At 46.0% G+C, this 26,122-nt stretch overlaps 1 protein-coding gene across 1 annotated transcript in view; it reads right to left on the bottom strand.

Annotated features, from left to right (window-relative positions):
* The window catches only part of BFSP2 (beaded filament structural protein 2), a 69,710-nt gene that overhangs the window by 12,105 nt on the left and 31,483 nt on the right, over positions 1-26,122 (bottom strand). Inside the window, exons 2-4 of the mRNA XM_030873465.2 lie at positions 18,069-18,151; positions 11,943-12,099; positions 10,804-10,965 (exon numbers count right to left, since the gene is read on the bottom strand). Coding sequence (XP_030729325.1) covers positions 10,804-10,965; positions 11,943-12,099; positions 18,069-18,151 — 402 coding nt within the window. The remainder of the gene's footprint in view (positions 1-10,803; positions 10,966-11,942; positions 12,100-18,068; positions 18,152-26,122) is intronic.

The raw sequence follows: 26,122 nt of genomic DNA on the forward strand, positions 1-26,122 counted from the left end.
AATTAGAGGGACTATTCTTCCAGTGTCTGAAAATTATCATGTGATTCACAAAGAAGTCACTCACAATGCTGATGAATGAACTCATCCAAATATTAACCAAAATTCATAGCAGAGCTATCCTCATTCATCATTGATGTGAGTGACTATTTGCTTAACCAGATATTAATAATCAAGCATTTTTCTGTAATCTGACTTTGTGACACTATTGTTGATGACAGAATTATAAAAATGTCTGGTGGATTTCGCAAGAAATAGCAAGTCACACTGAAGCTATAGATGCAAATGGAAGAGCAAAGTATTTTATCTTAAAGTGTGTTATTTTTAAAATTGCATAAAGAAAACATCAACAAAAACTTTCATGTTACCTTTTAGGTAGTGTTATGAATTTGACTGGCACATGAAAACATATGTTTACATTTCCTTGCAGAGAGCAGCTGGGAAACATCACCAGCACAGGATGGGTAAGAGCCAGGCATGAGGGGAAGTCCAGTCCCACGGAGGCATGTTTTAAAGCCTTGGTGGGCAGGTCTGGGGTAAAGCTGCTGGCCAAGGCCATAGCCCTGGCACTGAATGAACTGTCCCTCCTCTCGACCCAGATAATGTACTCGGTAGTTCAGTGGCACACACTGGTCTCTGGAGAGATGAATCCCCAGGTCTTAGTTTTATTGGCAAAATGCTGTACCCAAGTGTTTCCCAAATATTCTTGGACAACCAGCATGGTTTGTCATATATCTGCATACTAATTCAAACTGTTTTTATTTGAACCAATTCACTTTTTCTTTGTAAATAAATGTCTTTAAAATGTAAACTACAGTTAAGTTCTCAGATTTTAAAGTGTGTCAGCATCATCTGGGGGACCTTGTGAAAATGCAGATTCTGATTCAGGAGATCCTGAGTGGGCCCCAGGAATCTGCATTTAAAACTTCCACGTGATGCCTGGTTCATGGAAGCAAAGTTCTAGATTGCTACAGAAACTGATAAAACTGTATTATTTGCCATAGATAAAAGATAACTGAAAAAAAATCAATAAAATTAAAGCAACCACTGTATTATATTCTAGCAAATGTTGCTTGCCAAGCTGCTGAGTCTCAAAGCTGGCTTTCTCTTTGTTGGAAGTCAAAATTAATAAGTATAAGAGAAGTGTTAATGATGCCCCAGCACCAAATGGAAAATTTCTTGCACCATTTTTAAATTAAGATGGAAAGAGAAAAAGAAATTAATTTGATCACTGTGGGTTTCAGTTTTGTTTTATATCACATCCCAGACCTTCTCAAATCAGCTTGCCACAAATGATACTTGCCCTTCATCTGGGGACAGTTAACTGTTTTAACTCACCTAAAAGTATTACATGTTCTTCTCCAATGGCTTTTTAGATTTATGTTTTCTCGTTATTATAATAACTCCTGTTTCCATTTCAACCCAATGCCTACAGATTTCTCCTCACAGACCAAATAGGAGGTGTGTGGTTCTAGCTCCTGAGCATGGGAAGGGAGGATTGATCTGTCGTTCAGTGCCATTGCTGGGATGTGTGCTGAGGTTCAGATATGTTGGTTCCCAGGCTTGCAAACCAACTTGAATTCTGGGCTCCACGACGCACGAGCTGAGCCACCCAGGTTTGCACTCCAGCTGTGTTTCTGGGGCAGGAAAGCATGTTGGCATTTTGAAATATGGTAAAAATTTTCAAATTAAAATTTAAAAATTGGCACAATGTTGCCCATGAAGGATGGATGTGACAGACAAAGAGCAGCAGGCTGTTGAGTAAGTCAGAATGAAGAATTGGAGGGTCTCCAAATGGAGGGGAAAAGAGGCATCTCCACACCCCACCCATTTGGCTAATTAGCGTTGCCATTCCCCAAAACACCCTTGGCGATTGGAAAAAATGGCCACTTTGTGGTGTGAGGGGAGAGTGAGAGTTTGCGGGGGGCAAAATGTGGAGAGCAACGATGCTGGTGTGTTCTTAGCAGAACACGTGTCCAGGCTGAGCCCTCAAGGGTGGACGTGTGCAGCCTGCCTTTCCCCGAGCAGTTGCTGTGTGGGTTCCAGCAAGTCACAAGCTCTCTGTTTTTTGCAGCTGGGGGACAGCTTTATGAGAGTATTGCTCTGCTGCAGAGCACAGCTAACGGCCTTGCTCTTAAACTTCTCAGACCTCACAGGATCACACGAACCTCATTATGGTCACTTTCATGGAGAAAGGGAAAGCAGTGGGCTCCTTGGGGAAAAAGGGGTTCCCGATCTTGCATGACAGAGGAAGCTTATCCACAGGGAAGGCACAGATTTGTGGTCTGGAAAGAAGTCTGGCCTAACCTTTTGGTCCCTCAAGACAAAGCCCTCCCAACCTCATACAAGACGTCACTTGTGCTCATCCTTAAAAAAGAGGATGAATCAAGGTCCGCCCACTCCATGAGGTCTGTCTGGGTCAGAGAAGCAGTTAAGAGTGTTGATTCTATAGTCAGAACATGTGGTTTGAATCCCAGCTCTGCCATGGTCTAACTGTGTGATTTACCTAACCTCTCTGTGCCTCAGTTTCCTCCTCTATAAAATGGATAAAATCACAATACTCATCTCGGGTTGGGAAGATGAAATGAGAACAGACCTGTCAAGTGCTCAGGACACTGTCGGGCGCTCTGTAAACCCTCAATAAATGCACTGCTGGCCCTGCTTTCCCAGCACAGCTCACTCTGCCTGGTGTGGTCTTTCTGTCCGTTGTCTCCCACCTGCACCCCAGCCAACCTCACACTAGACTGTGGCACCTTGTGCGCAGGAACAACTTCTTACTCACCCCTCAACACCCCCGTGCACCTAACATGGTTTTTACCCCTGGAACATGCCCAACGATGTTTCTTGGAAGTCTACAACGTGTTTCAGGTGCAGGCTTGGGACTGCGGAAGAGGAAGATCTACCAGGAATGGAATTAAACCTCCTTTTCATTAGGAGGATCGGCTGTCATTATTGTAATGATTATAAGGCACTTTCCAGTCACCCAGTGTCATATAAATGTTATTTAGCTGAGGATAGATTTTGATAGGCAGCACACACACACCTGAACTACCCCAGCCAGGTGTAGGATTCACTTGGGAGAAAGCTGGATGCCATCCAGTCTTCACCAGAGACATGGGTCCTCCTTAGTGGGAATTAAAAAGAAGTGCATGTCTCACTCGGTGAGACATCAACACTGGCAGAAGAGCTGGCCTGGCTAGGCTGAGCCATGTCTCTCCTTAAACTTACATGAGAGCTGCTTGGCTGTTGAAGCGTATCTCTTTAGGGTGTAGGACCAATTCCCAGCCTCGGTTGAAGCTGCCAAAGGAAACACAGAGGAGCGTGTGGCTTGGCAGACTTGCTGCCCTATTGGTCGTGAGTGAGCACCCACAGCCGATGAACGAGGCAGAAGGGGCTCAGCAAGGAGGGGTATTCTGAGGAGAAAAATATATTCTTCATCTGCAAGTAATTATTGGAGAAGTCTAAGTGACAGCATTTTTGTTCGGGTTCATGGAGATCATTCCATCCCTAAGAAGGCTCGCCTCTGCTCTGTCCCTGCCAGGAGACTAGGTGTTGGATACGAGCCAACTTACCTTAATTTCTCAGGGATTTGGGTTGTTTTATCTTTGCAGATCTCCTAGTTTCGAAGTAAGATCCCTACGCTTTTCCTGGGAAAGAGTTACTGTTAAGAAATATCTAAAACAGCTTTGAGATAGTCAGAATCAGTGGCTGCGGATGAGCAAGAATTGAAGCCAGGGACGTTGTGTCCACAGCACCAAGCCTGGGGCCTGCAGCTTGGTTTGTGGTTGACAAATGGAGTGTGAATGAGTGAGTGAAGATTCCTTGGTGGAAGGTATGAGGATGAGGATGCAATGGTGGATGGGTGTTGACCAGTCGTGGGGTTGAAAACGCAATATAGGAGATGAGGACCTGGGCTCCCCCCACATGTGGCTGTGCTGGGTAGTGGGGTAAAGGACTGGCAGTGCCCCCTTGATGAGACAGTCTCTTTATTTTCCCTAGTCTGTTACCCTACCTTCCTGCCCCCAGCCACACCAGCTGGGGCAGACCACCGTAGCACACAGCTATACTAACACTTCCTTACGGGCTAACAATATGTTTTGAAAGCCAGCTGGAACTACCCGAAATTAAGTAAAAAGACAAGTGACAGGGAGTTCCCTGGTGTCCCAGTGGTTAGGACTCTGAGCTTCCAATGCCAGGGCCTGGGTTCAATCCCTGGTCAGGGAATTAGGATCCTGCAAACCTCGTGCTGTGGCCAAAAAAAAAAAAAAGACAAGTGACAAACTGGGAAGGTATTTGCAACTTATATCACGGAGAGAGGACTAATTTCTCTAATTTACAAAGAGCCACTACAAACCAGTAAAAAAGAATCCCAGACCTAATAAAAATGGGCAAAAGATATGATCTGATAGTACACACAAAAGCAAATATGGATGAAATTCAGCATGTAACAGGATGTTCCACCTTCCTCATAATATGACAAATGCAAGATAAAAGTATACTGAAAAACCATTTTTTACCTATAATATTGGCAAAGATCACAAAGTGATCACAAACTGTGAGAACTCACAGTATCAATGAAGATGCAGGGAATGGACACGCTCAAACATTTCTGATGAGAATATAAATTGTTATAACCTTTATAGAGGATAATTTGGCAATGTTTATCAAAATTACTGATGCACATAATTTTTGCCCCAGCAATTCCATGTCTATAAATTTATCCAGCGGATATATTTCTATATTGGGAAATGAGGGACATACAAAGTCAGTGACTAGTCTTATTTATAATAGCTTAAAGATTGGAAGCCACCATTCATCAGCAGGGCACAGGTTAAAGAAACCCTGGGATACCTGTTAGCTGGAACAAGGGTTGGCAACTTTTTCTGCAAAGGGCCAGATAGTAAATGTTTTAGGCTTAGCAGGCCATAGGGTCTCTGTTGCAACTATTCAACTCTGCTGGTGTAATGCAAATGCAGCCATAGACAATATGTAAATGATGGGCATGGCTATGTTCCAATAAACCTTTATTTGTGAAAAACAGGCAGCAGGTCAGACTTGGCTTGTGGGCCATAGTTTGCTGCCCCCTGTGGTACAATATTGTGCAGCTAAAAACAATATGTTCTGAATGCTACTAATTGTGTTAAAAGAAAATATATACATCGTTTCTTGTACCTGCATAAAATGTCTCTGAAAGGGCACGTGGGAAAAGGAAAACATTGACTGACCCTACAACAAAGACTGGGTGGCTGGGACATGGGTGGGATGACACTTTTCACTGTATATCATTTTGAATTTTGAACCAAGTGAAGGTATTAGATATTAAAATGCATAAATAAAAAAAGAAATAAAAGCAAGCTGGGGCCCTTTTGCAAAACTCGCTCTGTGACGTATTTTGAGGTTTAGAAATGCTAGGTGACTCATCTTCAGTGCTTGCTGTGAGCGCACCAGGAGGAATAAGCCAGTGCTTATTTCACAGAAGAGCCATTGAGATTATAGCCAACTCATCAGCACACAGGGACCCCTAGATTACAGATGCTTTCAGCATTCTGCTATCTCAAAGGAACTCTCCCAATTGGCTATCATGGCAGGACCATACTAGGCTGTCTTGGAGCCTAGAGCAAGGGACAGTTGAGTGCCAGAAATCCATTTAATCTAATTTCATATATCCTAGAAAATACTGAATCTTCTTGGTAAAAGCAAGCAAAGAAAAGCCATAGACACAGCAGCCTGTATAAAATACTTGCCCTCACAGAGCAAGTTATTGTTTGTGAATACGGATGACATGGTGACATGTTACCCAAGTCTTCTAGTCTCTCATGGGTAGATCTAGACCTATGCTGTCCAGTATGGTAGCCACTAGCCACATGTAGATATTTATGTAAGAAGTCATAAACATTAAATAACATTAAGAATTCAGTTTCTCAGGTGTATCAGGCACATTTCAAGCACTCAGTAACCACACGTGGCTGAGCTGCCACACTGCACTCTGCACAGATTACAGAACAGCCTCATCACTGCAGAGATTTCCATTAGAGGGCACTGTCTGGTGCCTCCTGCAGCTCTAAGACTATCAATAACCGGAAACCTCGCAATTCATTTCCACCTCTTCACCTCTCTTCATTCTTAACCATCTCCACAATCTGTCATCCTGACTGTTTGAGGCATGATGGTTATAGCTCAGATAAAGTTTCTGACCACAAATACCTTAAACTGATCTGACGCAAGTGTGACCTACTGTCAGGGCAGGGAGCATGGAGCAATCTACTTGTTGTGGAGTTCCTGGCCCCGAGGGACTCATAGGAGCTGCCACCCACCCCCCTCCAGCTCACGCTGGTGATTGAATAAGCCTTTGGTTACTGTGCACGTCACCCAGCTGCAGTGAAAAAGGGACAGAGATTTGGCTTCTGGGAATTGAGGGGAGGGCCTCCAATCCCATCAAGGGAAAACTGAAGTGGGGTAGGTCAACCTTTTGAACCCTAAGCAGCCTAACTCTGAAACTTTGGGAGCCCTTAGCCTTCAGGGTGGCCCCGTTTCCAGGAGGACCGCACACTGTAAGGAAAAGGTCAGTTGGAAGAAACATGGGATTATATGTATCGTGATGGACTGACATGGACATGAAAGACTATAACTGCATAATTTTTTTTTTTTTTTTGCGGTACGCGGGCCTCTCACTGTTGTGGCCTCTCCCGTTGCGGAGCACAGGCTCCGGACGCGCAGGCTCAGCGGCCATGGCTCACGGGCCTAGATGCTCTGCCGCATGTGGGATCTTCCCGGACCGGGGAACGAACCCGTGTCCCCTGCATCGGCAGGCGGACTCTCAACCACTGCGCCACCAGGGAAGCCCTGCATAATATTTTTGAAAGTGTCTTTTTGGCTACCTGGAACTTCATTTTCCTGTTGATGATATGATGCTTGAAATGTCTGCATTTGTGAAAGAAAAACTTAGTACAAGCAGCCTGGCTGCAGGGAAACTAGAAGCTCCTGGCTCTCTCTCCTCCTTCCTTCCCTCCCTTTCTTCTTTCCTGGTAGCAGAAAACACATCTGTGAAATGGGAATAACAAGAGTTCCTGCTTTTGAGGCTGTTGTGAGAATTGAATGAGCAGAAAGGATGTCAGAGGTCTAGCCAGCATAAATGGCCTCACATGGTTATCAGTTTTATTTTTTAATTCTAGGTCTTGTAACAATGATTGACAGATGATTTCGATGTATCCGTAAGTTCCGCAAGTTTTAGGAAAGAAGGGCACTGAGAAATCTTAATCTAGCCAACGTCAGTGTACAGAATACTTGCACTCAGGACTCTCTCTTTTGTTTGTCGCTCTACAGAGTGGAATTGTCTCAGCACATGAATCCAGGAAACAGGTGAATAATAGTGACCCTTCAGTATTCCCCAAGATGGTCTTTTTAAGGTCTGTCAGTTGCACACTGGGAAGTGTGTTCCATGGCTAGCCAGGAGGAGGTGTGGAGGGTGGTATGGCATGCTGTTGGAGGTTCTCGAAGTATCCCCAAATACCCTGAGTTGGGTAACCACATCAAACAGAAAAGGAAGGGCCAGACTTTAAAACACTCTGGAAATTCTCTGGACCACTGTGATCTCCCAGTCACTGAATCATGCAACCTGAGAAGCTCCAAAGACTGGACTACTGAGGTTCCCAACATCTATAACACCGTGGCTGGAGAGAACCTGGTGTTATAAGCTTTTACTGATTAAGGAATAAAAAGAGTTGGCAGGAAAGTGATAGCAGATGCTGATGGCATCCACCTTGACTCCTTGGGCCACTACATGTTAGTTCTCCCCAGCTTCCTTCTCTCTGTCAGATTCTGTACCTCTCCCTGGGAGCTCTCTCTGAAGTCTTTGAAAGGTCACTCCGCTAGCAGACGGCAGATGACTGAGGGGAGAGGGTATTACTACCCCAGCTTCCTCGCCTCTCTCCTCTCCTGTATTCTGTACCGTTCCCCAGGCCCCCATGGGGATGCTCCAGTCTCCCCCAGTGGGAGCTGGTTGGATAACAGTGTTCTTTGTTTGTTTGCTTCTCTGCTTCCTGCAACTTCCAAAGAAACCACCTACACTTCAATATTTGTCTCAGCATCAGTTTCTGGAGGAACTTAAATGAAGACAAATTAATAATGTCAATTAATTTTTAGCCTCTCCAAGCTGAGAGGTAATTAAATACATGTCTGTATTCTCTCTGCAGAATGTTTAGAAAGCAGTGTGTGCTAAACCGTTTCACATTTGTGCTTTGCAGCCAAGAAACCTACAAGAGATGTTCAGGCTGGACAAAAGTCAGCCCCCGAGGGCATGACGGCAATTGACAAAACTATTTATTGGAGGACTTCTGGCTGTCAGTTCTGATCTCTGTTGATGATTAGAGGAATTCACTCATTCTGCAAATATTTTCTGAGCTCCGCCTCTCTGCAAGAGGCCCAGGGAGCATCGGCCAAACTGAAACAAGTACTGTCTGTTTTCTCTGAGACTAGCTTTCAGATTACTCTGTTAAAAAACACACTAATGAATCTGTTCAGAATTAATGTTTGAATGACTGTTGGGCTGGTGATGATTCTCAAGAGGGTGAGGGGTGAATAATAATGAAGTTTTTTTTTTCTTTTTCACACTACGCAGGATTAATTTCTGTTAATTACCATACTCCTCCACCCTTTCCCAAAGAGATAATCACTATGGTGTGGTGTAGACCCCAGGAGGGTTGGGACAGAAACAAGTCTGCAAATTCCTGGGCCACTGTGATTTAGCTTTGGAGGCAGAGCCAACAGCCTAATGCAGAGAAAAAAATCCCTGGATCAAGAGCCAGGAGAGCTGAACTGTGGTGTTCCAACCAGCTGTGCAACTTCAGGACATCAACTGCCCTCTCTGGGTCTCAGTTTCCTCACCTCTAAAATGAGGGAGTGGGGTTGATGGTCTCTAAGGTCATTAATTATAAATATTCATGAGTCCCCTAAGAAGCAATGGACCCAAACCATATATCTGCTTTGGTTTCACTTTCTCTTTGTGTGGTTTTGCCTCTCACTGGTTATGGGGACTGTATTTCATGGAGTGACTAGGCACTATTTACCGTGGAAATTGTTTGTAGTGACCTGGCCCAAGGATTTGAAGGTTAGAAAGAAGAGCTTTTGAAAAGGGGTAAGGGGTGGAGAATTGGGGAGTGGAAGATGTTTTCTGGGCTGGAGAACATTGGGGGATCCAGACTTGTGAAGACTCTGCCGGGAAGTTTCCTGTTGATACTTGGGGGGCAGGGGTTGAGGAGGGCTGGGAGAAGAAAGAGCAGAAAAGGTCCTCCCGGTTTTCTTTTGGGAGTTTTTATCAACTCTTGTGGTTCCCAAACTTTACTGTGTATTAGAATCATCAGTGAGCTTAAAAACCATGAAGTCCCTCTCCTCCTTCTGATTTAATTGGTCTTGGGCCTGGGTGTCTTTGAAAGTGCACCGAAATAATTTTGTTGTGCAGTCAGGATTGCGACCCACTCAATGGGCACTGAGAAATCAGGAGCAGCCCTCTTGCCTTCTTTCAAATTCTACTTTATTTTTCCCACTTCCTTCATGCTTTCCTTCCTCTTCTGCTCTTTCAATCCTCTGCCTCAGAATTCCAGAATCATGAATGGGTGGGAGAAGGGGAAGGGAAGAACAAACCCTGTGCATTCTATTTTCTGGTTAATTTCTTTCTTATTTATGAGGTTTAATAAAAGATGCTTTCCCTCCATGAATATAATTCATACTACTTTAAAAAAAACTTAAGAAAAACTCGGAAACAAGAAAGAAAAAACATCACAACATGAAATGGGTCCCACACTTAAAGATAACCACTGCTAATGCTAATACTTTTACAGTTTAGAGTTTTCTTTCTGATGTTTTTTTTAAGGGAGACCTTTTCTTCACAGCTTTATTAAGGTATAATTGAAGTACAAGAAACTGTGTTCTGACCTTTTCCTGATGCCTAGTTTCTTTGTTTGAATGCTTTACCTACTGTGAATAGCAGGGGTTGGCAACTGCAGCCCGAAGGTCAAATCCAGCCCACCTCCTGTTTCTGTAAATAAAGTTTTATTGGAACACAGCCATGCTCACTGGTTACCTTCTGTCCACAGCAGCTTTCACACCACAGTGGCAGAGCTGAGTATTGCAACAGAGACCATCTTGTCCAGGAAGCCTCAATATTTACTATCTTGTCCTTTACAGAACAAGTTTGCTGACCCCTGGTACATACCAATCTGTACTCTCTTTTTTCTCCCCATTTTACCTTATTGCCTGAGCAGTTTCCATATTGCTATAAATGCTTCATAAATACCATTTCTAATAACTGCCTGATATTTTATTGCATGGTTAGGCTGTGGCTTAGTCTTTCTCCTGTTATTAAATATTTATCCAGTTTTCTTCCCAATTTTTTTCACCCTTATAATAATGAAGGCTTCAGTGGGTATAGCTGGATGTACACTTTATCTGTATTTTCAGTTATATCTTCAGGATGGGGTCTAGATTATTCAAGTGGTAGGCAGGAGCATTTTATGATTCTTGGTACATGTCATCAAATCCCTTCCTCAAAGATGTCACATGGGTTTGTGCTCCCCAACAACTCAGGAGAGCACCCACTTTTCCACATGCTTGCCAGCACTGAGTATTACCATTTTAAACTTTTTCTGCATTTAGACAGGTAAACAGAAAGCTTTGTTTTAAATTGCATTTCTTTTCTGTCTAACGAGATTGAAATTGTTGCTTTTCTTCTTTTGCATGTTGGCTGCTACTCATCTTTGCTTGGCCTCCTTCTGCAGAGGGCAGAGTGAGGATGCTGGTCCTGCCTCTTACCTTAGCTTGGAGCAAGGCTCCTGCTTCCGCCCACTTCTTTTCGACATCTCTCTCCCAGTGAATTCTGATCGTCTCAAGGATGTCATCCAGCCCAGTGCCAATGGGAACATCCAATTGTTCCAGCTCAGACCCTGCCAGCTGTTTGTATAGCATTTTCACATCCTGAAAATGACAACATATACCTCAGTGAGTTCCAGAGGAGAAAGAAAAGACACAGAATTCTAGCCAGCTGAAGCCCAGCTCTGTGGGCAATACTTTGCTTCTCATTTTGCTGCTGCCAAACATGGGGCTTCACAAAGACAGGCAAAGTCCCTGGTCCTCTTCCCAGCATGGGCTCTATATTCTCTTTTCCCCAGGATGCATTTCTTAGGCTACTCTTCACAAACCCATGCCCACCCAAAGCAAAGATCAAAATAAATAAATAACAAAATAACAACACAGAGTAAGCAATAGCAGCAAGATGAAATTTATGAATTTCATAAAGTCAGAGGAGGCGGAAAGAGATTTAAAGATAACTGTGGAGTTTTTAAAGCGTTACCTTTAGAGAGTGGTGACAAACTATGGAGCTGAGGACAGGAGGAAGTGGGCTTATTGATTCCTGGTTAGCTTACAGTTGGACAAAAGAAGGAGCTTCCCAATGTGAACATGGTTAAATGGGTTTTGACTTTTTCCAACTGCAAGCACTGTTTGGATCTTGACCGGTGTGAGGTTGTTTACAATCACTGCAGGTCTGCAGGACACTGGACAACATCACCACAGGCGGTCCCCTTCAGTCCTGTCACTCAACGATCTAACCTAATTTCACTGATTGTGACTAAACCACAGCCTGGGTCTACTCTCGGAGTTATTTTGTTTGTCCAGTACAGTGTTGAAAAAAAAATCTGAACTAGAAAGCTTAGGGGATGCTCCCTCCAATTCAACACACGTTCCATCACTCACTACTGCTTGGACCAGCTGCCTCCCCATTTATGTACCGGCCTGGTCCCTGAAGCCATTTGAGTTTGAAACTCAGGGTAACCTCACCCATTACAAGAAGTTGGGAATATTTTACTGGCATTTTGCCTGCAGCCCTGGGCAAGTGACGTGGAGCGTCACCTGTGTTGTGAAGCTCAGCCCGACAGGTGAGGGCCCCCACCTACCTCTTCATAGCTCCTTGACAGAAAGCCAAGTTCTTCTTTCAGGCTTTCTATTTGACTCTCCAGATCCTTTTTTGTCGAATTCGCTTCATCAATGACTTTATACAGAGAGTTAATTTCCTCTTCCGCCGCCTTTCGAAACGGCTGCTCATTTTCATATCTGTAGGTAAAGGAACTCAATCAGCAGAGCTGGGTGACCCCAAAGAAAAATAATCAGATTATAAATGTGACCAACAGACCAATTATGGGATACTTTAGCAATGAATGTTAAAAGTCACTGTTCCAATGGGTTTGAGGACACTGTTAATGCAATTGCTGCCTGTTGATTTATTAAAATGAAAGCGATTGCAGCCAACTTCTGATAACAGGGCACAGGGATTAATTAGGTGCCATCCTCATGGGGCACTGGAAGCACAGAGCTCTAGGGAAAGCTTCTCCAAGAGGTCAGATCCAGGTAAGGGGACCAGTGTTGTCATCATTATGCTGATCTGTCATCCTTTTCACCTGGGGATCCTTTAACGAACATTACTGAGAATCTGCTAAGTCCCAGGCTGTGTGCTGGTGATCCCCAAATGAAGAACGTGCATGGTTCCTCTCCCCCAAAGCCCAGGTAAAATTTCAGGACCGTGGCTGCAAACCCAAATGCCTTCAGGGACCAAGTGGGGAATGTAGATGAGGGATGAGGGCCAGGTCTGGGCAACAGCATAGAGGTGGGGATTGACATGTGTAGGACAGCACATGCTTCACCTAAAACGGTGCTGCTGCCCAGCCCTCCCCATCACTGCAGCGTGGGAAGGGGTATTCCCTTCTCTTGAGAAACCAGAAACCTGGATTTGCATACGAAATATGCAGAAGCACACAGGCACACATATACACTCAGACACAAGTCTGAAACTGCCCCCTCTGCGTTGTTTCAATCTCTGGTTTGCACAGGGCCTTTTTTCTAACAACTACCCAACATCTTTGGCAGTTTCTCCCAGTGGCACTCCTTTCTTCCACGGCCTTCCACTCAGCCAAATTTCACACCTTACCTTCATCCATCCACAGAAGGGAGAAATCTCACACCTCTCGTTTCAGAAAGCCTCTCAAGGTCTTAGAATTTTAAAGGAATTTCTTGTTCAACTATCCAAACTCCTGCCTGATGACAATCCCTGATGGCATTTTTGATAGGTGATCACGCAGGCTCTGCTTCAATACTTCCAGCAACGGGGACCTCATCATCTCCCAAGGCCATCATACCATTTTTAGACAGCTGTAACTATTGCAGATTGCTTCCTTCAAGAGCTCTAGTCTCTATTCCTGAAAAAGTCTGAGTTCCACCCACTGGAACACACAAAGTCAGTCTAATCCTTCCACTGGCAGTCCTACAAATATTTGGAGACACTCTCTTATGTCACTCTCTTGTCCCCCATCTCCATCCCCTACACCCCTGCAAGACTTTTTGTCCTCAGGTTAAGCATTCCTACTTCCTTCCTCCATATTTCATACAAATGGGTTTTCATATTCGTCATTATCGAGGGCAGGGACTATGACCCTTTCATTTTTGTTTTTGCAGCAGCAGGTTTAAGATATATGTTTGGAATGACTTGAAATGCTCCAATTGGTCTGTGTCCTTCTTAAAATGTGATACAGAGAATGAAATGCAAAACTCCAGATGTTACCTGATTACTTCAGGGTCTTGTGGGATTGTCTGCTCCTTTGTTTAAACCCTTTAATTCTATTCATCACCCATTCTAAGATTTGTATTGTGGGGTTTGTTTGTTTGTATGTTCGTTCATTTCATTTTGATTAGCTGTATTTGCTGCTAACTAATATTGAGTCTCTGCCAAGTAGACATCCTGAACATTTTTCACAAAAGCTACTTTCAGCCCAATTTCCCTGTCCTCCTGGGTGCAACTGGTATTTGAACCCAGGAATCGGAGTTTATGTTTATCCTCTTTCAATGTCATTGGTCCATTGTTCCAACGTATTGGGATCAGAATCGTGATTCTGTCATTCTACTCTTCACCACCCCAACTGGCTTTCTATCATCTGCCATTTTGCCACGCCTGCTTTCAAGCACCTTGCAGTTAAAAATAGTAAATGAAGGGACTGAGGACAGAGTCCTCAGTGGTGGCATACCACCAGAGACTTCCCTCAGAGTTGGACCTGTACATTTGAATCAGCACTTGGGGGCTGGTTTCTGAAGCGTTTTTCTGTGCTCTATATGTGGAATTAGATTTTCTATCCAAATTTATTCTTTTTGAAGGATTGCATTCTTATTAACATTTAGTTCTTTTGTAAACAAGTCCTATCCTTCCAGCTGAAATGGAAACCCACTCATATGACGGGGATTAGTCTCTTTTTTTTTTTTTTTAATTTTTTTTTTTTTTTGGCGGTACGCGGGCCTCTCACTGTTGTGGCCTCTCCCGTTGCGGAGCACAGGCTCCGGACGCGCAGGCTCAACGGCCATGGCTCACGAGCGCAGCCACCCCGCGGCATGTGGGATCTTCCCGGACTGGGGCACAAACCCGTGTCCCCTGCATCGGCAGGCGGACTCTCAACCACTGGTCTCTTTTGACCCAAGCTGGAAGAATCCCCCACGTGCCTCTGGAGTCCTATTTTGCTCACCTCTCCAGGGAGCCTGGTCCCTTTCAGCACATGATCCATTCAGCATAACTGGAGGTTCTGGTCTCCTACAGCCCGTTTTCTTGGCAGTCCTCTGAGGGATAACTCTGTGATATCCCCCAAGGCTGCTGTTACACTTTTAGCTTTTTTTTCACTGCCCCATTTTGAATGGTGCTTCGGTTAGAACCCCTGGGTGCTCATGACACCCAGAGCTGTCTTGCCTTGACCTGCAGGCCACTCTAACACAACATTGTCTATGGCGTCCCATCATTTCTGCTTGGCTCCTCCACCATCAGCTCTACTCAGCTTCCTCAAAACCAAACTTATTGTCAAACCCTGAATTTTAGGTAAGCGGTCCCTCCCCAATTTTCTATTTCATTCAAAGAATCACATTCTAAATTACCCAAGTTCAAAGTCTGGAACTTACCTTTAACCTTCTCTTTTCAGGCTGTCTATGTAGATAATTTTCAAATCCAGCCGGTTAGTTCTTCAACCCACCCCTCAAGTCTGCCCATTGCTACCATCCCAGGCAGGCCCTGAACTACGCCTCCTGTTGTCTTCCCAGGCCCACAGCATTGCCCCCAGAGTGACTCTCCTTAACCACATGGAGTCACTCCTCTGCTCAGATGCCTTAAGTGTCATCCTCAATAATCTGATCTCAACTTACTTCCCAATCCAGACCTTACCTCTCCATCAGTTGAAACCCTTCACTCCCATTGTTTCCTGCTCATTTGCCTGCCTGTCCTCTCCACCCTACAAATCTTCCTTTAAAGCTAAAATCTGGTCATGATGAACCACTGCTCGAACCCCTTCTATGGGTCTCCTCTGTTCTCAGATAATTTCAAGCCCTTTGGAATGGCGGGCATGGTCCTCCAGGATCTGTCTCCCCTTCATTCACTCTATATGCCCCAGTTATCCTGGGGTGCTTGGGATTCCACTAATGCACCATGTCTTCTAATGTCCTCCTGCCTTTGCACACACTGTCCCCTCTGCCTGGAAAGTCATGCCTACTTTATCTGCCTGTTCAACTTCTACATGAGTTTAGCACCCAAATCAGGCATCATCTCTTGTCAACACTCCGTAACCAGGCTAAATGAGTCCCCTCATCTGGGCTCATCTCAGTGATGGCACATCTGCTCAGTAATCACTGTCTGTTCACCCTCTGTCTTTGCCACCAACCTGTGGGCTCACTGAAGTCAGGAACCATGCCTGATTCACTTCAATCCCAGCACCTGGCAAGGAGCCTGGCACAAAGCGGACATTCAAACATTTGTTGAATTCATTCATTAACTCATTTGATAAATATTTTTTTAGCATCTATCATGTGCTGGCACTCTTTTAGGTGCTGGTGATACACTGGGGCACAAAATAGACCAAGCCCCGGCTTTCGGTGAGTTGACATTCTACTCTGTTGAATGGCAGGACAAAGGTATGTATGAATGAATAAACGAATGAATGAATTCATGCCAAAAGGAATAAATGAATGAATGAGTGAAAAACATTTCAGTCAGATGCTACCTTAATCACACTTAATTAAATTCTACCTTAAATTTAGTGTGAATAGTTCAATGTCTGTTGGCATCTTTTTTTTTTTTCTTAATATTTATTTATCTATTTGGCTGTGCCAGGTCTTAGTTGTGGCACATGGGATCTTTAGTTGCAGCATGCAAGATCTTTTTTAGTTGTGGCATGCGGAATCTTTTTAGTTGTGGCCTGCGAGATCTTTTAGTCACAGCAGGCAGGCTCTAGTTCCCTGACCAGGGATCGAACCTGGGCCCCCTGCATTGAGAGTGTGGAGTCTTAACCACTGGACCACCAGGGAAGTCCCAGTTGGCCTCTGTCTTTAATCATGCAGAGAGTTGTCAGTGGCAGGATGATGGCTGCACTTCTTTGTGCGCCTCTGACCTTGGCTACCAGTGCTGAGCAAGACGGCAACCCTGGCTGGTTGACTCCAGAGTGGCGTGAATGGAAGCCTTTTAGCAGGTGGAGAAGCTTGGTCTCAAAGAAAGGAAATGACTGGGGATCTGAGGAGATGGTGGAGATTCTCTTTTTCATCACAACACCCTTCTTATTCCTAAGATAAGAATGGCCATGGGATCATGGTCTTCCCCATAGACTCTTAACTATATGCCTTTCCTCTTCATCTTTGCTAATTTAGGGAATAACAATCCCATCATCCACACTTTTGCTCAACTCCCAGGATACCTTCCCCTCAAAATATTCTCAAAATCACTGTGTTCATCCATAAAAAGGCATCTTCATTTTGCTTCTCCATTAGGCCAGTGTTTTGCAAACCCCACTCACCTACACGATTTTGCACTAAAAGTGTATCTTCTGTATCATTATTTACTTTATGTTGTTCCTTAACTTCATGTACTTAAAGAGTAAATCTTAAATCAATAAACTTTAAAAGCTCTTTATATTAAATAATTTTAAAATTGCCACTATAAATGGTAGTACTGTAGTGGAAAAACAGTTTCATGGGCCATAAACAGAAGGTAACTATAAAAATAAATATATGGGGCTTCCCTGGTGGTGTAGTGGTTGAGAGTCTGCCTGCCGATGCAGGGGACACAGGTTCGATTCCCTGTCTGGGAAGATCCCACATGCCGCAGAGCAACTAAGCCCGTGCGCCACAACTACTGAGCCCTTGTGCCACAACTATTGAAGCCCGTGCGCCTAGAGCCTGTGCTCCGGAGCAAGAGAAGCCACCACAATGAGAAGCCCATGCACTGCAACAAAGAGTAGTCCCCGCTCACCACAACTAGAGAAAGCCCGTGTGCAGCAACAAAGACCCAGTGCAGCCAAAAATAAATAAATAAATAGATAAATTTATAAATAAATAAATACATGACTATTAAAATTAAAATGTTTATCTTTATACCACTTAAAGTGATCTTCATCAGCCACATTATAGGAAACACTATTAGACTCCAAAGAGGTGGTTCTCAAGGCTGGATGGACATCAGGAAAGCCTGGTGAACTTTAAAAATACAGAGGCCAGGACCCACCCCCACTAATGTCTGTGGGGCTTGTGCACTGGCAGTTTTAAGTGCCCAGGTAATTCTCATATGCAGCCAGGATTGAGAAGCATTGCTCCAAACCAGTAGTTCTCAAAATTTGGTCCCAGTACCAGCAGGATCAGCATCATTGGGAACTGGGTAGAAATGTAAGTTTTAGGTCCCGCCTGAGGCCTATTGAATCTGAAACTCTGAGGGTGGGCACAGCAATCTGCGTTTTCTATCAGTCCCTCAGGTGATTCTCATGAACACTAGGTTTTGAGACCTCTTGGCTCTAAGCCAAGTGACACTGGCAAAATCTCTGAGGCCTTGGGACCTACTTGTGTCTACAAGGAGGGTTTGAACCAGATATTCTTGGCTCCGGATTCTCCTGGGGATGCTGTTATCCCACCCAGCCTTCCACGAGGCTGGGGTGCATGCTGCAGACTCGGGGGCCGCATTACCCGAGTGGCCCAGGAGTCTGGGGCACGGAGGGACTGTCCCCTCGGCTGTGGAGCGTTACCTCTCCTTAAAGTCGTCAGCGCCCGCCTGGATATTCTCCGTCTGCAGCATGAGCCGTGCGTTTTCCAGGACTGCCTCGCCCACCTAGAACGACCACACACCAAAGGACAAGGTCACTGCGATGTCTTCCTACTTCAAATGGTGCCTCGCGCTGGGCACAGAGGCCCTGGGACGCTGAGAGCACTTTCTCATGGCAAATATTTTTAGAATTCAAGTGTCCCTCTCTAAGAAAGAGGGGGTGAGGTAGACAATAAGCATAAAATCTTGGTGTCTTCTAAGAGCTTTTAGGGTTGGATTTTTGGAGCAAAAAGATTGCTCAAGGCAGACTTGTCTGTGGCCTCTGTCACAATGATGAGCTTTCGGCTCTCCAGTGAAATTTCTGGCTCCTTAAATGAAGTTTCACTGGCTTGACTTAGTGTCTCTTAACATTTTCTGGTCATGGATGCCTTTGGGAAGCTGATGAAATCTCTGGACCACTGCTACCCAATAGAACTTTCGGTGATGATGGAACTGATCTGCACTGTGTGGTCCAGCACAGTGGCCACACGTGGCTACTGAACACTCAAAATGTAGCAAAGGCAACTGAAGAACTGAACATTTACTTTTATTTAATCTTAACTAATTTACATTTAAATAGCCGCAGGTGGCCACAGGTGGCTCCAGAACTGGACAGCTCAGCTCTAGAATTCTGTCCACTCTCAGAACATACATGTGAACATAAACATTGTACATACAGCTTATGTATGTTCATAAATATTGTACACACAGTTCGGGGGTTTCATGGGGAAGAATGATTTTTCAAACTTGGCCCTCAGCACCCCTCAGGGTTCCCCACAGGTGGGATTGGGAGGATAGTCATCTTCTTAACCTGAGAAACTTCTTTTTAAAATAAATATATTTTTTACATATTGGCTTTCGGATAAATCTGCAGCTTGGGATGGGGGATAAACTAACTGTTACTTTAAAATAAGGATGCAAATCTGAGGAAACTTTCTGGAGTGATAAAGATGTTCCATATCTGGATCTGGTGATTACACTGATGTATAATAGGTAACAATTTGTTAAGATGTACCATTAAGATTTGTGTATTTTACTATATGTAAATTATGTTTAATAAAAATACATAAAACTGAAAAAAAAAAGAAGGTTGCAAATCACTGTTTTAAGCTCTTATCAGTCCTATGCCCTTGAAAGTAAATGAGTTGGAAGTTCTTCGCTGACTTGGTGGAGGACTTCCGGCACCAGAGGTCAGAGACCGGAGTAAGATGAGAAGGACCAGGGAGGGGGAGACCCCAGTTGCCTGCTCCCCAGTGTGCGTCAGGGCAGGGCTGCAGCAGAGAGAAGATGAGGTTGCTGGTGGGAAATTCAATGAAGTGGACAAACAGCACAGGATGACCCTACTGGAACAGGGGAGCTCCATCCCTTCCACCCAGATCTGGGACTTGCCACGCCTGTGCTCCCTTGGTTTCCCCAGCAAAGCCCTCATCCCACTGTGCTGAAGTGGCCCTTCCCAGGGTCAACTCCTTGTTCATTGCTGTGTCTCCAAGCTCTGGTTGTGGTGGACATTCCATCAACACCTGTTGAGTGAATGCCTGCATGAATGAATTGTGTGACCATGGGTGAGCCATTCCCAGTCTTCCCCTGTCCCAGGTCTGGAGATCATTTTCTGGAAGCCCCCAAGAAGGGTGTTTTAAGATGTACCCGGGATTTTGTTTTTATTCTGGTATGGAGAGGCCAACAGATCAGGAGACAACTGACATTGCAAAGATCATTTGTTACTCACAGTTCCCAAGAGGAGGGGGCAGCCATACCATGTAGGGCAATACAGAGAAGAACCAGGGTTGGTCAGGAAGCAGAAGGGGACAGGGGAAAGCATGGGCAAAAGGCTTTATTGTGGTTTTCATGGGAAGGAATGGGCACAGCAGGTTTGAATAATTTCAGTGGTCTCTGGGCTATAGGGGTGGTCCCTTGTTGTCTGGTACCCAGCCCTGGGTGGTCAGAGCAGAGGAATATTGCCTCTTGGAGTGTGAGCCCCAGCAAGGGGAGGCAGGTTGGGGTAATGACTCAGGATGGGTTGGTTTGCATCTCAAAGGCACTCTCACAGGTAAGTGGTTCCTATCTCTAGGATTCACTAGCCTTACAATGGGGCGGTCTCTCCCTGTCAATGAGGCCCCAGCTGCCACAGCATCAAGAATACAGAAAATGGGGCTTCCCTGGTGGCACAGTGATTGAGAATCTGCCAGCCAATGCAGGGGACACAGGTTCGAGCCCTAGTCTGGGAGGATCCCACATGGCGCAGAGCAACTGAGCCCGTGAGCCACAACTACTGAGCCTGCGCGTCTGGAGCCTGTGCTCCGCGACAAGAGCGGCCGCAACAGTGAGAGGCCCGTGCACCGCGATGAAGAGTGGCCCCCGCTCGCCGCAACTAGAGAAAGTCCTCGCACAGAAACGAAGACCCAACACAGCCAAAAAAAAAAAAAAAAAGAATACAGAAAATAAGAACATAGAGTTAATATCGTTGAATATAGTTAATTCAAAGGCTCTGGCTATGTGAGGCCTCTGAGGACTGGCTTTGGCTGCTCTGACCCAGCCCTCTATTCGTCCTCCTTCACACGCTGCTGCACCCACATTTAGGAGCCCCTTTCCTTGTCTTTGGATGCTCCGTGATGCCATTTTGCAGATGATGAATTTGCAGCCCAGGGCAATTACCCTGCTCGTTTTCTCACAGTGGGGCCCATGGCAAATATTCCACCCTAGCACGGGACCTTGAGTCATAGCAGGTGTCCAGACCATGGGCTCAAAAACCCCAGCTGCAGACATGATGGCTTCCAAAGTGTTCTAGAGTAGGTGGCCGTGCAGGGCCAGATGCGGGCAGATGTGGGCTTGGAGCTTGTACAAGTTGGGAGACTGCCTTTAAGAAAAAGAACAAAAAATTACTAATACAAAGGGGGACGTGCAAGTGAGGGAGCTTGAGGCTTAAACTCTTCACGTGGGTACAGCTCTGTTTTGTTTCTGCTTTGAAAACATGCAGCGGGTGGACAGAAAAAGTAGAAAACAAAACCCAACCCTGGGGCGTGGGGGGATATACGTGTACCATATTCAGAGGCACACAATTCTGGAAAAGCAGAAAGATGCCTGGGGATGCAGTCACCTATGTCCCACCGTCCAGAACAAACACACTAGCGCTTGCATGTGCTGCCTTTTGACTTGGGATTTGCTCCGCCCAGCAGCAACTGTCCCCTGTGTGTGAATCGGTGACATCTGCCCAGCGGACTACAGACTCTTCATAAGTAAGAGGCTGCCGGGAGCAACGGTGCAGGAGTCAGTAGGAGATACAGGCTGATGGGAGGCGAGGCCAGGGCTCTGTACTTGCTTTTCCTTACTTGGGGTTGAGGACAGGATGCTGCCTGGGACACTTTGGACGCTGCCCAGCAGATGGGGAGGTTCTGTCCAATGTCTGTCCAAGGAGGCTGGGCAGCTCTGGGCTCAGGGAAGCTGGAGGTTCCTGCTTTCACTGTTGTTTAGTAACAACCAAGGGTTTATTCGACCCTCAAGTGGAGGCTAATTATAGGCCCTGACTTGCCAAAGCACAGTTTGCTGGCCGTGCTTCCCCATCTCCACAGACTGGATCCTAAAATAGACCTCCAGGCCATTGCTGAGCGTAGAGAGCCTTCCTCTGTCCTCCCGCGGCCCTCAGCCCCACAGAGGCCATGTCCTCTGGGTGTCAGGGGTGGCTCAGCACCCCCAGCCGGGAAAGAGCCAGGCGGTGGGTCCAGGGCTGGGACGTTGGCTGAGGTGTAGCACAGGCAGAGGACTGGGATGGTGGCCAAGGCCAAAAGTAAGTGTGGTGCCTGCAGTGGACAGGGACCATCTTTGTCTCTATACCTGGGAAAACCATGAAACCTTCCCTGGGACTGAGGACAGGAAAGGAAGAGGGAGAGAAGCTGGATTTACTGCCTACAGGTGTGGCCCTCCCACATGCTGGAGCTGGCTTGTACTGGCTTGTACCTGCTTGCCAGGACAGACTGTTAAATAAATATTTCAGGAGTTTCGTGAGCCGGTTGTTAAACACAGCCACCAAGAAAATTTTAATTATGTGAACTTACAATTACATAAATTATACTAAAAGCAAAGGTAACAAATACTCAAAATACAAAGGTAATGACTACTCATCACTTCCTAATTGTTTTACTATGTTTGACGGCCATCTCTGCTTTTGAGGTTATTTGCTTCTATTGTATCTGTAATGATTGTGGACAGGGAACATTGCTTGCCATTCCAGTAAACAAAGAATGTTGCCCACCATTCCAGAAGGACCAGGCCATTAGCCCCTGCAGCTGCCCCCAGCCCCATGGTGCACCCAGAGAACTCAGGGTGGAGAAAAACAGGAAGTCTTCTGTGCTTTGGATACTGGCCCCAGAGAGTTAAGATGCATATTGAAGAAATAATTTCAATGAGCCCAGACTCTGCATCTTCCTTTATATAGGAAAGCACTAAAATTAACTTGAGATGTCAGTTTCTTGTGATTAGCAGTAATCTTTTGATGTTCGACCATATGTTGTTTTCCAGCAAAAACCTCCAATATATCCTGCCTCTTACCTTACCTCTTCTGAGCAGTTCCTCAGAGCTATTTGGGAGGCTGTCTCTGGGGCTATAGTCCTCAGTAAGGTTCCCTAATAAAACTTAACTCTCAACTTTTAAGTTGTGTGTTTTTCTTCAGTCGACAGGTGGGAACACTATGTAACACTGTCCTACAATGCATCTCTTCCCAACTCTGCATTCATGCTGGTAGCTTGATGTCAGCTGTGGTGAGAGTAGCTACACTAGGGAAATTGGCGAACACCATAAAGCAGAGCGTTTCATCCACGGAGAGCCAATTGTTATACAGATCCCAGCTCACTGACTGTCCCCCACCTTCCACCCAATACTCAATGTTCATGACAACACTAAATGCTCACGGCCCTCCTCTAATGCTAATATCATTTTATGGAAGAGGATGCCTAGAGAGCATATGATAATTGCCCAAATCGCATAGCTGGAATGTGGCAGAGCCAGAAGGCCAAACCAGGTTAATGTGACTTGAAAGTGTGCATATCTTTGTCCTCTGTTTTGGAAACTGAAAGGCACATCAGAATCAAGAGAGACTCTGTTGTGGAGGACTGTTTTCTGTCTTTGCTGTAACATAGAACAGTCAGGACTCCTGTTTCCTATTTGGGCTGCATCACAAAGACAAAGAGGCATCTTCCCTACTGGGTGTGAGGACGCTAACCAATCAAACCAAACCGTCTCCCACTCCAAGTCCCTGAGCTTTCATTTCCGAGCCTTGTCAGCTGAGGAGAGCTGAGGCAGATCTGCGGTCCGCCTCTGAAGGCCCAGGGGGCTTCTGCGGCTGCGAACTTTGCTGTCGGGCCCAAGAGAGGAGAGGGCACTTGTGTTTAAAACTTCGAGAGATGTACATTAGCTATCTGGTCCTCTTGGATTTATGGCTGAAGTGGATGCAAATTAACCTCACTTCTCTGATCACCTTTTCTTTCCAGGGGAGAAGGTGATAAAAATACCAAATGTACAGTCCCCGACCGATGCTGTGAACACAAACATACTTACCCATGACCCTGGGACCACTCCTGCCCACTTTTCTAGTAGGAGAAAAGTATAAACTGATGTAACATTTGCACTCAAGGGCAGATTTAAGGGAGGGCAGGCTAGCAGCTTGCGCATGGTGTGCTGTGGACACCAGCAGATGACATCTTCTCCTTTCTGTCCTTCTGCCCAAACAGAGCTGGGACTCCTACCATCAAGGCTATGTAACTTAGCACCAGGTCTTCTGTTGAAAAGAGGCACTGTCATGGCAGCAGCAGTGCAAATCTCTATGTGAGATTAGCCAGTTTTAAGGGATTAGGACCCATTAATTTCGCTGGAGCCAGAAACAAAATTCACCTTCAAAGCCTAAAATGCTGTGGATGAGAGTAGCTGGGGTTGAACGGCAGGGGAATGGCAGTCAGAGGTCATGGGGGGCAGAGGTGTGTTCTGTGAGGGACGGTGCAGGGAGGGGCGCTGCCCACCGGCTGTGGAGGCTCAAGCTGCTGCGGGCTTGGCCGGCAGCCCCCTCATCTGACTTCCGTGGAGTTGTCTTCCTTTGCGCCTCCACGTGGACGCTTCCTTAGCACACTTTACACCAGTGGTTCTCAAAGTGTGGTTCCTGGACCGGCAGCATCAGCGCCACCTGAAACTTGTGAGAAATGCACATTCTCAGACCCTACCTCAGATGTCTGAGCCAGAATCTCTGGAGTGGGTCCTAATGATGTGTGTTTTAACATGCTTTCCAGGGGCTTACGATGCACACTCGACTTTGACAGCCTTTGCTTTGCACAGACCTGCCTCCGGTCCTGCTCAGGCCTCCCCCAGGCTGCTCCCGGACCTCCTTGCTGTCCTGACCCACGCCGTTGCCTCTGCCTAGAACACCTGGTCTTACCACCTGACACTCCCTGGCCCTGGCCACCTGAGAAACCCTTCCCCACTTTAACGCTCTTCTCGAACGTGGCTTCCTCTACGAAGCTTCTTTATTCGCTCATCCATTACTGCCTTCACGTCTTCAGCACGTGATTATTATTTCCTCTGTGCCAGGCTCTGTGCTGGTTTTGAGGAATCAGCAGCTATGGTAGGGGATGCGGTTAGAAAGGCAGGCAAAGACCAGATCCTGGGGGGAAGGCCTTGGGAAGAGTGGGAAGGAAGTGGCATTTGCTGGGATGCCAATGGAAGGATTTGAGCAGGCACAGGGGTAACCTGCGTGGTAAGTGGATACCCCTGACTCCTGTGGGACACAGGGGGCCATGCCAAGGGCCCGGCTAGGGGGTTCCTGCACTCATCCAGGGGAGGTGATGGTGGCTTTGACTAGGGCGGTTGAGGGATGGTGGGGATGGAGTAGTCATGGGGAGAGTGAGGGAGAGGAATTGAGGATGGCCCCTAGGCTTTTAGCCAGAGCTACTGGCTGCACATGGGCCCTAGCTGTCTCCCTACCTCCCTCCTTGAATCATCCTGCAGCGTAAACAGTATGCAGGCAATGACCACATTAGCCTATTCTTGACCCCAGCTCCTCCCTCACCAATTTGGGCCAGTTACGGGATAAGTGACTCTAAGATTCAGTTTCCTCATCCGTAGAATGTGGAAAATGCCCTTCCCTGCCCCCTGGGATAGTTGTGAGAAACAAATGAGCCGATGCATGGGAAGCACTGGCTGAATGCCTGGAGCAGAGTAAGCACGAATGGTAGCCATCTTCATTGTTGTTATTCGTCTTAGGACAGAGCAGTTGTTCAGTGATTGTTGAGGGAGTCTGCTGGGTATGTGTGGTCTGGCACTGTCCCCACTCTGCTTTTTCTGGATGCACAGTTGGCTGAATGAAGACTTCTATCTAGTGGCTTCATGTTATTTTTCTTTCAGTTTTTCCATCCATAGTCATTTGCAAAGCCCTGGTCCCTGGTACTACGATGAGGAGGATTTTACCCTTTCCTACTGCCATTCTCACTGCGGATGCAGTTATAAAAATAAATGGAGCTGGTGGTGGCAGGTGAGGGATTTTACTTTCATTCTGTTTCAAAAAGGCAAGGATGAGCAGCATTTTCAAAAGGGTTATCATTTGGGCCCAGGGGTATAATTAGAGCTTTATTTGGAGTTAATGATATTGGCATCCCAGCAACCAGAGCTGCAGGTGAGGGAGGAGGTGGGTGGAGGTGGGTAAGACTGGGCCCTGGGAAATGAGACTCAGCTGGTGCACTGGCAGATGCAAGAGAACACTTTTCACATTTGTTTGACTTTCAAGTTTAGGATGAATGCTCAGCATGACTTGCTTCCAGCAATAAATGAACAAGAAATCATCATCTGTCCCTATACCCTACTCTTACTGCATCTTCACCAGGATGGTGAAGGCCAGCTTGTCACCAGCCAGCCGGATGCCTCTCTGTGCTCATCCTGACGTGCCGCTACGTTCGTCATGCGGCACACTTTCCTCTCTTGGCTTCCATGAACCACTCTCCCCTGCTCTTCCTACTTTGTTGGCCA

The sequence above is a fragment of the Globicephala melas genome, chromosome 4 (assembly GCF_963455315.2).
Source record: "Globicephala melas chromosome 4, mGloMel1.2, whole genome shotgun sequence".
In the NCBI taxonomy this organism is placed as follows: domain Eukaryota; kingdom Metazoa; phylum Chordata; class Mammalia; order Artiodactyla; family Delphinidae; genus Globicephala; species Globicephala melas.